Consider the following 12,593-nt stretch of genomic DNA (forward strand, 5'->3'; position numbering starts at 1 on the left):
TGCCTGCTCCGTACAATGGACACAGCAGCCCTTAACGGACAGGCTGCCTGCCTGGATATTTTAAAATCCTCCTCTTTTACTGCTTTTTGCTTTATAAAGTCTTTGAAAAAAAAGACTTGCTTGGTGCTTTACAAAGTAAAATTATCTGTGCTTCAGACCCAAAGCCTTACAGGGACAACACAAGCAGGACGGGACAGTAATAGTGAGGATTAAAAGAATTGCTGTTTTGAACCTGGTTTTTCCCTCTTTCATGTGCATGGGAAAAAAGCAGCACTTCCTCAGGTGGAAGCATTTAGTACGGAGTCAGTCTGGCTTATGTTTGGGATCAAAGACAGGAGGAAGAAGCAACTGGAAGGGCACATAATATTCATGCTGAGAGTGCATGCACTATAGATTTCCACAGTAACATGATGATGATGATCTGCGTCCAGTTCTCTATTCACTTCCCAAGAACTGCTAGAATTGCCTCCAGGTGATTTTTGCCATTACTTAGCACTGAGTCCATTTCAGCACATAACTACCCAGCACATTTCTAAGGCCTTTTTCCTGGGTAACAGTTACTACAGAAACCATCACACTAGAGGAAGTTCAGATTATTCCTCCTCGTATTCATTTTCACCACTCCATCTGCCATTTTAAAATGTTTCTCCACACTGAAAGCCCCAAGAGCATCACTAACTTGAGGCTTGCGAACTTACTCAAGCCTGCCACCTCTTCCCACTCCCCTTTCCAGACCATTTATGCACCCATTACCCAGCACACTCTTCACTGAAGACTCAGAAAGAGCTTTATTACAAAAAATCAACTGAATTGTACTTCGTTTCCTATCCTATTAACTGAGCAAACTTCTTCCCTCTTATTCTCTGACAGCTTAGAGAAACTACAAAGCCTTTCAAGGGACTCTCATCAAAACCTCTTTGAAAGTGCCACTTTAATACATGAATCAAGTTTACTACCTGCTTGCTAACACCTTCAAAGAGCTGCAGAAGACTCATACGGCATGGTTTCCGCTACAAAAGCATCCTGCCTCTGTCACTACCCACCTGCTCTGTTCCTTGCTAGCAAAGCTACCAACTTGACATTATGAGACTGAATGAATGACCTTTCACCAGGAACATCAGAAGAGCAGCAGTATCCAACATGGGCTTTAAAGGAGTTAAAAAGATGGAGTCATCACCTTTCTCAGGAAGCAGGTCTATTTCTAACAGCTAAAGTTCAGAACAAAGAGCCTAAGGTGGCAGAGGGCAAGGAGGAGTTAAGTTGTTCTCAGCACATGCCATCTAGAAACAAGTACCAGCTTTGCTGTGCAGACCCCAGATGTCAGAACTAAAAGCTTTAGCAATTTAGCTGCAGTCTTACAAGAAACAATTTGGAAAATAGCAGGAGAAAATAAGCATTTTTACACCTACCTTAACAGGAAAAAAACCTAACAACATGATAATCCAAGCAACAAAAGGCTCACACCAAGGCCTTAAAAGTCGTATTACAAGGTGAAATGCAGGAAAATCACAATAGCTTTTACTGAACAACCTCCTCTTCCAGATTTCAAAGACCTCACTCTTCACAACTGCAGACACTGCACTTAACTTGTGTTACCCCATCTCTTTCTTTGTTGCACAGTCTGTTGCTACTACTGTGGCATCCCACACTGCTCTTGCCTTACAAACAGAATACTGTAATTTACTGTAACACCCAGAAGTCAGTTCTATTTTACAAATCAACATTCAATTGAAAAAACAACCTCCGAAGTCTGGAAAACTTACAGTAAATAAGCACAAGAACAGCTATGCTGTATCTTACCTTGAATTCTTCTTTTGTGTTTGAAATCTGAGCCAGTTCTTCTTGAAGCTGATCTTCAAGAGTTCTTATTTTGTCATCTTTGATGTGAATGCTGAGACACAGCAGTACAGTTAAATACGTTTCCTCATCCAAGTCTTACAAAAAGCACCAATTCAAAAGAACATAAGACTGACAAACATTGTTTATCAAATCCCAGAGCTATTTACCTTTTCTGCATCCTTTCCAGCTCATGTGCAGCAGCAGCCTAGATATAAAGAGGATTAACACAGACTTAGGATACATCACATGATTCAATCAACCTTTCATTCCACAATATTAAAAAGCTAGAACAAGTCATTTGGCCTCTCGGCACATGACTCACCAGCAAGAACGAAAGGGGTAAGCTTGTCTTCATGCACTTTTAACACACCAATATATGCCATGCAAGCATGCAATTATGCAAAGGGAAGAATATCTCAAAGAGATTCATTTGGCAACCAGTATTATCTCTAATTAAACGCTTCTCTTCCACCTCTGTATTGAACAGGTCACATAGCAGTAACAGAGGAACAGCATTTTGTTTGGTTCTAAAGAGATATCTATGGTGAGGCAGGGGGGTTGTGTGCTTTTCAGGTTTTTTAGAGGGATGCTTATGACTCTTGTATGCAAGTGCCAGGACTGCATATTCAAGTACAGTTATGTTCACTCCTGTGAAGTGTCCTGCACCCTGCATGCCTGGAAATCTAGATGAACCAAGTAAATTGCTTCAGGAACTTGGATATCCAAGTATGAAAGATTTTGCTGGTGAAGGAAGGGTAAGTAGGCGGCCTCCCACCAGCTATAAGAACCCCAGGGAATCACGTATTAGCCCGATTCCATAGCCTCACACCTCTAATATGCTTAAGCACAGCTTGTTTAAAGCCAACGGATCTGCATTTGCACTTATGACAGAATAGGTAGTGTGAAGAGAGTAAAATTAAATACTCAATTAAACAATTATTTTACCTGTTCATTTGTCAAAGCCTGTAACTTCTGTACTTCTGATTTCAGGGACAGGTTCATAGTCTGTAAGACCTGAAGGAAGGAGAAAAACCAACATAGATATATTTGCACTTTGCATAGAGACAGTATTTCAGGTAAGTTCATTCTCCAGCGCAAAGTATTTCAGGTTACTTTTGATGGACTCTAGAGGTAATCCCATGGAAAAACCTCAAGCTTTCTTATCAACAGCTTCCCAGTATCAAGCATGGGCCTTGCCTAGAAGAGCAAAGTCTGCAGACTTGTAGCTGAAAGAGCTGTTTCTAGACATAAAGGCAGCAGCCTTGCAGGCTTCATTTTGTACACGCAGCCAACAAACCTCTCCCTGTATCAGCTGGCATTTACACATGCTTTTATTATACCTTGAGCTCTTCCTCCTTGTTGGTTAAGTTGGCATGTTCATTGCCTAATGAGTCCTCCATCTGCTTTATCTGTTTGTCCTTTTCTGCAATCCTACACAAATGAGAAATGATGAGATATCAGTACTAAAAGGTCTTGGATGAAAGCAGTACATGAAGCATCAGGCTAAACAGAAAATACATGCTGGCCCTTAAGTCCAGCTCCTACTCTAAATCCTACTCACAGTCCACTTTGGGTCCAAAAGCTTTTCCATTCATTTTAAATGCTGTTCGCTTGCCAAAAATTTATGAGACATCCTCTAGCTCTGAAACACAACAATTACTCCATCTCCCACAGGGGGAAATCTCCTGGCACAGCCATATAGCCCAAATATTAACAGTTCTCATGGTCACACACATTCCTGCACGCTGTACTGGTCCCTGCACACAGGCAGCGATAAACAAGACAGGAGACATTGCTTTCTGTGTAGCACAGAGCCACATCCAACAGACTCCAAACCTGAGGCCAGACACGGAAGGGAAATCCGCAGGAAACTGTTTCCCAGCTCCCAAGTCAATCTCATGGTGAGAAGTTAAAAGCATAGACAGACCAGTCCCTCTCGTATGCACTGCACGTGCGCAGAGGAAAGGTAGCACGCATTAAAAGCCAGTAACACCTCCCAAATACCACAGGGAATGAATGCTCACACTTTGTGTAGTTCTTCTGCCAGGACTGAGGCTGAGGTCTGCAGAAGGGGAAGAAAAAAAAAATAGCTGAAAGTAAAGCAAGTCAAAAAAATCACCATCTACAGTGAGCCAGGAATAGCATTCGTAAGATTTGTCTAGTTATTTCAAACTGGCACAGGACGCTTCAACTATTTCCTGGCCAAGAAACATTGAAGGAATACCAGTATATACTAATGATCCTTCCCCTTTGGCCTAAGGCAACACGAAGGGAAAAAATGAACCATCTTATTTGCCCTTTACCAGATTCAAACAAGCCACAGGGATCAGCTGCACTTGTCTCCCAAAGATTAAGTGCTTTATGGGACATTCTGCTGACAAATCACTCTAATTTTAAAAGAGGAAAACCCTGCACAGTGCATCAGGACTTGTGTTAGGAACAGAAATAGCAGCATAAAATCACCAAGAGGCATTTTTCCCCCCCTGCAAAAAGCCTGTTCCTATGTGGTCACCCACAATGGGGCAGAAGACACCCATCACACTGGTTATCAAGGCATCGAGGGACCTCTGCAGACTGTTTCACATCCAGTTTGGTAGCAGCAGTGGAAGAACTTCAATGTTGATTTGTGCTTCAGATATATGGTTCTCCTTATCCAGCCCTTACCCTTCCCCAAAATCCTGGATCTCGCAGAGCTTGTGCCCATGGGACCCTACAGCAATTCCTACACTGCCTTATCCGGATCATACCATAGAAAACAGCATCAGAGAAGAAGAAAAAAAAAAGGGAACAAATAGTTCCAGTCTCAGAGGGTCTCTTTAATAGCCAACACACTGTCATCAAGCCTGAAGTCCAGAGCAGTATCCACTCCAACCTCACGTCCCCAACATGCTATTTCACACCCACTGCCCATGGTCGGAAAGCAGCCCTGCTTTTTCAGGGCCAGTGGGGCTACAAGGGGAAAGCACACACCTCCTTCCAACAGCCTCCTTGTGTAACCCAGTGCTAAAAAGTAAAATTTCCCTATGGATTTCTTTTCAAAGCCCTTTTAAAGGGCTGGTCATGAAGATGTTGTAAATCTAGAGTGCCTCTTCCTTCACTGCTCTCCCCACCCAATGGGTTAAAGCACTTCGAGCAATGTCAGATGACACATTTTCAGGCTGATACTGAATTTAATCCAACCACATCAAGCACATCTATGATTAAAAGAAAGCAGCACCCAACTGCATAGGAACAGTCTTCACCTGCACCCACAGAAGTTATGGTCTGAGTCGATTTCTGTGACCTACAGGGAAGCAACTTCACCGACTCCGAGGTTTTACATAGTTTACAACAGAAATCATTTCTCAAAAAAAAAATACCTAGTCAAACTAAAATTTTAGAGACTAAAAGAATTTATAAAGGCACTGTGCAGGTTTGGTGGGTTTTGGGGGGTTTGTTTGTTGTTTGGTTTTTTTAGGGTGTTTTGGTTTTTTTTTTATTCTGCACAGAAATCACTACTGCAATGAACAAACAGCTTTATACAGGAGCTCCCATAAGAGACAGTTTCTCAACCTGATGCACAAGGGAAAAGCATGATCAGGTGGTTCACAGGAAGACTGCAAAAAGACCAAAAGAACCACAAGATAGAATCGTACACATGCAAAGCTACAGAAAACAAACATCTAAAAAGGTAGTCTACCCTTTGGTTATAAATGAAAGCCACTACAGGAGAAAATAAGTGGAATTTTTTTCCCCTCAAAAGGACAGCAGAAGCTTAAGTTTTAAACCAGTTTGAGAAACATGAGAAAAGAGGATACTAACAAGTCTTTGCTTTCAGTATTACATATCTCATATCCAGTTACCAAAAAAGAATCTGACTTTCATTAAAAGTTCACAATGCATGACTACAAAAGAGAGTCTGAGAACATGCTGTACCTGGGCTGCCATTTGTGAATGAAACTTCTGAAGCTGAGCATTCAAAGCATCATTCTGCTCTATCAGCTCCTTGTAAGAAAGCACAGAAAGAAAAGCAGGCTGAGATCTGCAGCTAGTCAACTTTTGCTAGGATTAGCTCATAGCCATGATTACGTTAGTAAGAACAGCTTAGCATTTACATGTCAGACTTTTCAAAGATGCTATTTTTCTCCCCACTAAGGTCAACCAGTTTGAATGGAAGCACAAGAACCTGTTCTGCATCAAGAGAAAAATATTCCCTGCCCCACCATACACCATTTGGTTTCCCTGAAGCCCTCACGAGCTATGTCCACACTGCCCATCCCCACTTGATGCCACGAGAAGATCACTCCAGAAGAGCTCGCACAAACATCAAAGGTACATAGCTGCTCTTCCAGGGTGTGCCCCAGACCATAGCATCATTTCACACCTTGGGAAATTGCCTGAGTCAGCACGTTTTCCTGACTTGCCCGGAGTGCTTCTCAGGTCTGAGATAGCCCCAGACCTCCTCACAGCACCGCAAGGTCTAACTCCGTAAGTTGCCAGATGCTAGACTGGCACACAGTTTTCTCATTCTTTATTCAGTGGGAAAGCTTTACTAAAGCAGCATTTCAAGGATATTACTGTGTTTCCATAGGTACAAAGTGAGAGGAAAAAAGCCAAACCCTTAAGATACTTGAGCAATACTACCTGCACCTGCATTTGCATGGAGTCCTCCGCAGTAGCTCTCTTTTGCTCAGCCTCCATTAACTGCAACATCCTCTGCTCCAGCTGCTGTTTTGACACCATTGTATCAGTAAGTTTACTGTGCAAGCTCTGGATTTCATTGTCTTTGGCCACAAGCTTATTCTGCACATCTGTAGCAGAAATGTTAGGATTTTAATTCAGAAATAAATATTTAACTCTGGGAGAAATAATTTCATTGTAAACAGGGTGACTGATTTGAAGTCTCATTCCAGCAAGTCAAGGTTCAGCTCTCTCATCAGCATTCAAACTAACTGGTATCACAACGTACTATTTCCCCAGAGTGCTGAAGCAGTACTGACTTCACCTGAGCTTTATTTAAGCCATTTACTCAATAACACCCTTTTTTACAAATGGCAACAGCCAAATTACTCCAGTAAACGTTATTTGGGAATTCTGCGATACATGCCTTGTTGTGCCGCTTCGTGTTCTGCTGTTCTTTTCCTGAGATAAGCCTGGATTTCCTCCCATCTTCTCTCTGCTTCCTGCTGCTGGACCTTCGTATTGAAGAAAGAGTTGATGAAAAGAAGTCTAGCTTTTAATTTATTTTTGAAACATTCAGAGTGCATCTCCCAGTGCTATTCCCAAAACATATGGCAATGAAGTAAAATGGTTTCTTGCTTCCATTAGGACATATCAGAGAGACAGAGTGCCCTGTAATCCTCCTCCTAGAGTCGTTTAGCCTATTAATTTGAAAGGCAAACCATGAACAGGATTTCATTACAGGCTCTTAACAGAATGGTTTCTGTAATATGGAAGTATAGCATCTTTGCACTGCAAGTTCAGAATTAACACTAGAAGACAGACTAGCCATGCATCTCATAAATCTGCATCTAGTAATTAAAACATGCCTCAACTCTAGCTACCAACTCTCCACCTGCAAGGGCTAGAGGCAGGGAGAACTTCTGGTAACTAAGACTTAATTGCAAATATGAAAAAAGAAACGTTCCAAATTGGCATTCTCACTTGAAAACACTAGGTTTCTCTTCTGAAAAAAAATAACACAAAAGACCTTTTCTTCCAAAGAAAAGGAAAGAGATGCATCCAGAAGCCAGCCCATTTACAGTTTAACTCTTTAAAAAGTATATTTATTTAAAAATTTAAACATACATTTAAGCAAAAGCATGTAGTTTCAAATTTAAAAAAAAAAATCATCACATGAGGACAATGCCATCTAGATGACTCCAAAATATCAAATCTTGCTGGAATTCTAAGCTCATAGAAAGCAAAGTTCAACATTACCAGTTAAGCTTTTTAAAGATATTTCCCTGGAAGGTTAAGTTTCACTTCATAGGGAGGTTTGTAATCATTCAAAACCTAGAGAACTGAATAAAAACATTAAAAAACCCCACAGACCGGCTCAGCCTATCTGAAAATAGATACTTGCACATATAAAGGAGACAGATTTCAGTGGCCAGGGAAACAGCTAAAGCGGTTCTCACACACATCACATCCAACCCAATTCAGAACTTGGCTCAGATAAAGCCTCGACTGCAACTCGACAGGCAGAGAAAACCCAAGTCACCTTTAGCTGAGCAACTGCCTGCTCTGCGTTCTTCTTCTGGAGCTCCTCTTGCTGCAACTTACTGCTCTTCTCTCCCAGCTCATTCATCAGCCTAGCATAATCCTGGCGCAGTTTGTTCAGCTCAGCCGCCTGCCTAAAAATACACATTTTCATAGCTTTGCTGCTTTTTTTTTTTAAAAAACAAGAAGCATAGGCCATAACAACAGCTACTCAAGCATCAACACCAAGTCCTGTATTTGCAGCCAGAGGGCTGTACTGGGTGGATTGGTTTTTACCCCCACACACACATTGCTTCATCCTAGGAAAGGGATGAGGGTCAGGTACTCTTGGTCATCAGCACAGCAGCTACAACCCACTGAGTCAGAAACAAAAAGGTCAGCAACGAGCCACAAGCATCATTTCCTTTACAAGCTTTGCAAGCTGATGGGCATAATTTGGACAGGCTTATATAAACTAAGGAGGTTCAGCATAAGAAAAGGTCTCACATTGAAATTCACATTCCTTTCCTCTTCCCATAAAGGATTATTGATCTCAGACTTACTGAAGACTATTCCTCCTGGACTGCTAACTGCATGCAGCATCTCTTCAGACTATACACTGTCTCCTGGCCTTGACTTATCTATTAACTTATGAAAGAATCTGATGCATTCTCTCACTTAGGGAGAGAAGATGCACTTGTATAGCCCAAGGCAAGATTTTTAAAAGGCTCCCCTTTGTGTCTAAGCAAATAAAAAGCATTTTATCTTAAATTTGCCTCAATTAAGGATTTTTCAGGATAACTGTCTAAGAGGCAACGGTGCTTCATTTCTATGTACAGAACACCTAAAATCAGGGTATCAGTACCCTTCTCTGAGCACTTCTTGTATCAACCTGCCCCAGCAGGACACACGCAGGGAGGGAAACACACCTTTGCCAAACCCGCGCTGGGCAGCGCAGAAGCTGTTAAGAGAAAGGTCCATATAGAAGCAGCATCTCTGCGAGAACAGCATAGTCAGAAAAGGAAGATACTGAGCCCTTTCCAAGCCCTGACAGTGGTTCTGACATTCTAGTCTCCAACAGTAACAAATATCTGAGAGCATATAAAGTGTCAGTTTTGCTTTCTATAGGTAGAAGCCCACTGGGAGTAATTCACCCGTCTAAATATGCACCTTACCGGGGTGCTCAGTTTTTACCACAACAGATACAATCCTCTCTGCCAGCGCAGGGGCAGTCTAAGTCATAACTCACAAAAGATGAAACCCTGAGATGCCTTTTTGGTTCTGCAAACATTTGCAATACCAGCAGATAAATCCAAGTGCCACCCCAGCGGTATCATTAACTGCAGGGTGTAGATATTTTTTTTTTTTGCAAGACTGATTTGTAAGTTTAGAGCTGTTGTTCTCCCAAGAGGCCAGCATCAGCACCTCTCCTAAAGCCTCAGGGAAAAGGATACATACCCTGTCAAAAAAACCAACTGTGCCTGAGCACTTCTGCACTTTTGGTTAAAGCCTCAGCACCCACCCTCTAAAAGCTCAGGCTTCAAATTGATAAAGAGACAGTTATCTGTTTTGAAAGCCTTCACTCAACACAAATACAAATAGCTACCTCCCCAGCCCAAAACGTCAGTGTTCCTAGTTGAACAATAAATTCAGAGACAGCCAAGGAGATGGAAACAAAAGGAGCAGAAGCCAGAACAACTCTTCAGGGAAGGCTTAAAAACACACAGATCTCCAAGTAGCTGCCAACATACTTGCTCTCCATTTGATTGGTAGAAGTACTGACAGCATCTCTCAGGATACCGTTTTCCTGCTTCAGGTGGCTTATTTCTGCCTCCATCTGTTCACGGAGTTGCTGGAACTGATGGGGAAAGAAAGATCAATTCCAAAAAAGATTAAACTATGGAGCAATAAAAAAAAAAACCAACAACTTATAACAGTAGATATCACAAGAGTTTAAGTGAATACAACTAAGTGGATTTTTTGGGAGAGGGGCAGCTTTACATCCTTCCTTACACACCCACTCTTAAACCGTGCAACTCAGATCCTCTTGCTCAAATAAAAGCACTGTTTTCCTTTTATACCAGTGTATCAATCTATTTATCAAGGCAACTTTGTTTGTTTAAAAGACTACACAAGTGTTACTTAGGATACCAATTGCTCAGCTGTATAACTTTAGATACTTGTCAATAACTGGGTATCAATACTTTTCCAAAAGGAAATAAAATAAACGTACCATGAATTAACCTTAGAAGTTTACCAAGCCTTTAAACAAAGCAGAAAAAGTATAAACTAACTAATGATACACAGATTATAGCATGTAAACTGCAAAAGGCTAGTCCTCATCTAATATCCTGAAGTCAAGACTATGAAATAGATTGTTTATTTAGGCAATAATATGCTTTGATTGCATTTTCAACATAGTTCCAAACCGAGGCAGAAAGAAGCCCTGAAAACCCAAGGTGCAAACAAAATCAAAAGACAGCATTCAAAGGTAAAAAAAAAAAAAATGGACTCTGCATATGCAGACAACAGCATAGCTGGTCTTACAGCTCAACAGCCTGCTCTGAAAAAATCCTCGACCACATACAGCTATAATGCTTTCTTCCTCTACCAGCGCCAGTTTGTAGACATGGCTGACACCATTTCCAGAACCCAGTTTCATCAGATGGCTGATTCGCCAATGAGGATTTTGTATATGAAAAAAAATCCAAACAAGTGTTTGGACAACCACGACAGCAGAAGACAGCAGTCTTGCAGAGCAGCCACCTCCGGCTCAGCACCAACGCATGTAACAAGTTGGCCCTTGGACATTTCTTGGGGGGGTTCTTCCCCTCCTCCTGTTTTGTTTTTTGGGGTTTTGGTTTTTTTTTTTTTTAATGTCAACAGACAGACAAGATCCCAACAGAAAGAGGGGCACAAATCCCATATAACTGGAAGCTTTGACAATTGAGTTTCAGCGTCTCTGCAATGCTACAGGACTTCAGCAGAGGGAGCAGAACCAGAGCACCGGTTCCTCTGCACATCCTTTTTTCTCCAGCTTTGCCTGCGATAGCAGCGTTTGCAAAAGCCACCCAAGTCATGCCCAGATCTCCTTCACCCTCCTCAGCCAGTGGTAAGGCCCTTTCGTTATGCAGTTATCTATATAGGTTCAAAGGAAGTTGTCTCTGCTCAGGAGAACGTAGTTCTGCTCCAAAACTGCAGAGATGCTACTCTCTGAAGTGCCGAGACAGAAGGTACATTACTAAAGCTGGAAAGTTTGCATGCTGGGCTTGATGCTGTGACATTCATATAAGAAAAAAAATACTAGAATATGAAATCTAAGCACCAGTCAAGCTGGTATAAGAGTTTTCTAACAAAAATGACTTCTAAGTTAAAGTTTTTCATGTGATGAAACAAACTAATCTGAGTTTACTCCATTATAATACAACTTCAGGAGAGAGTAACAAGGGTCTTAACAACAAATGCAAGTGTCCACCCTGCAAATATTTTCAACAAAGCACTCTCCCAGGCAATGGTATTTCTTGTATATTATGCTACGTTGTCACTCTGTACTATAATTTAAAAACATGAGATTTATCCGCTGGTAAATTATCATCAGCATTAGTGGCTCTCAAGTTGAGTATTTCAGTTAGATGCTACACTTGAGTAACATTTCAGCAGAATATCATGAAAGAAAAGTAACCAGATCAGAGACTGGCTACCTAGCTAGCACTGGTCTTTTACAGACTACAAGAGTCACCTGTGAGAACACCTTGTCTTTCTTTTAAGCCAGGAAACCACCAAAGTGTCCCATCCTCACGCAGACGTGTTACACCACCAGCTACCAGCACACTGCATTCAAGGCTCAGGGTAACTAGTGTAGCCAATTTCTGTGTGAGTAAACATCAAATGCTGCACCCTCGCTAAAGCAACAATTTCTCAGCACTGATCTGCTTGTGCATGAACATCACCTCGAACAGTTTTGGTAAAGTATTTACCTTTATCTTCATCTGCTGAGATTCTTGGTAACTAACATGTATTTTGCTCTGAAAAGTGCCGTGCTCCTTTTCTAGCGTGTTGATGCGCTCTCGCATTTTTGCTGTAAGCAAGCCGTTCCTCTCCTTTTCTGCAACGAGCTCCTTGGGTGGGAAGTGAAAGGAAAATGGGAAATAAGTCATCTACTACTCCTTTCTAGAGTCTAATAGCTGGTGTTTTAAAATAACGAAAAATATAGCAAGTATGCATCAAACCAGAGTCAGCACCAGTCTTTGCTCAGAGAAATTACAGCATTAGACCTAACCAAACTTCCAGCACCTTTATGAGGCTTTAGAATCAGCATAATTTCACATTTACTAAAAAGAGGTTTGCCAATCTGAACACTGATCTTCTGTTGCCTCAGAAGAGCTGGAGTTTTATTTCTATCGGGTTTGGCCAAATTAGAGACCTAACAATTAAAACCACAGATATCACACAGGGCAGAGCTTAGACTTTTCATCCCAAGTTTAACAAAACACAAGAATGCAGGTAAAGAACTGTGGCAAAACAACACAGCATTTTAGAGCAAATAATTGCCTTGTAGCAGGTTGCAAAGCCAA

General features: G+C 41.5%; 1 protein-coding gene across 1 annotated transcript in view; it reads right to left on the reverse strand.

Annotated features, from left to right (window-relative positions):
- The window catches only part of KTN1 (kinectin 1 (kinesin receptor)), a 55,872-nt gene that overhangs the window by 31,276 nt on the left and 12,003 nt on the right, over positions 1-12,593 (reverse strand). The window contains exons 6-16 of the mRNA XM_009695880.1: positions 11,997-12,137; positions 9,771-9,877; positions 8,042-8,174; positions 6,926-7,013; positions 6,463-6,629; positions 5,755-5,823; positions 3,864-3,901; positions 3,180-3,270; positions 2,785-2,853; positions 2,007-2,044; positions 1,801-1,891 (exon numbers count right to left, since the gene is read on the reverse strand). Coding sequence (XP_009694182.1) covers positions 1,801-1,891; positions 2,007-2,044; positions 2,785-2,853; positions 3,180-3,270; positions 3,864-3,901; positions 5,755-5,823; positions 6,463-6,629; positions 6,926-7,013; positions 8,042-8,174; positions 9,771-9,877; positions 11,997-12,137 — 1,032 coding nt within the window. The remainder of the gene's footprint in view (positions 1-1,800; positions 1,892-2,006; positions 2,045-2,784; positions 2,854-3,179; positions 3,271-3,863; positions 3,902-5,754; positions 5,824-6,462; positions 6,630-6,925; positions 7,014-8,041; positions 8,175-9,770; positions 9,878-11,996; positions 12,138-12,593) is intronic.

The sequence above is a fragment of the Cariama cristata genome, unplaced genomic scaffold, assembly GCF_000690535.1.
Source record: "Cariama cristata isolate BGI_N322 unplaced genomic scaffold, ASM69053v1 scaffold420, whole genome shotgun sequence".
Classification (NCBI taxonomy): Eukaryota; Metazoa; Chordata; class Aves; order Cariamiformes; family Cariamidae; genus Cariama; species Cariama cristata.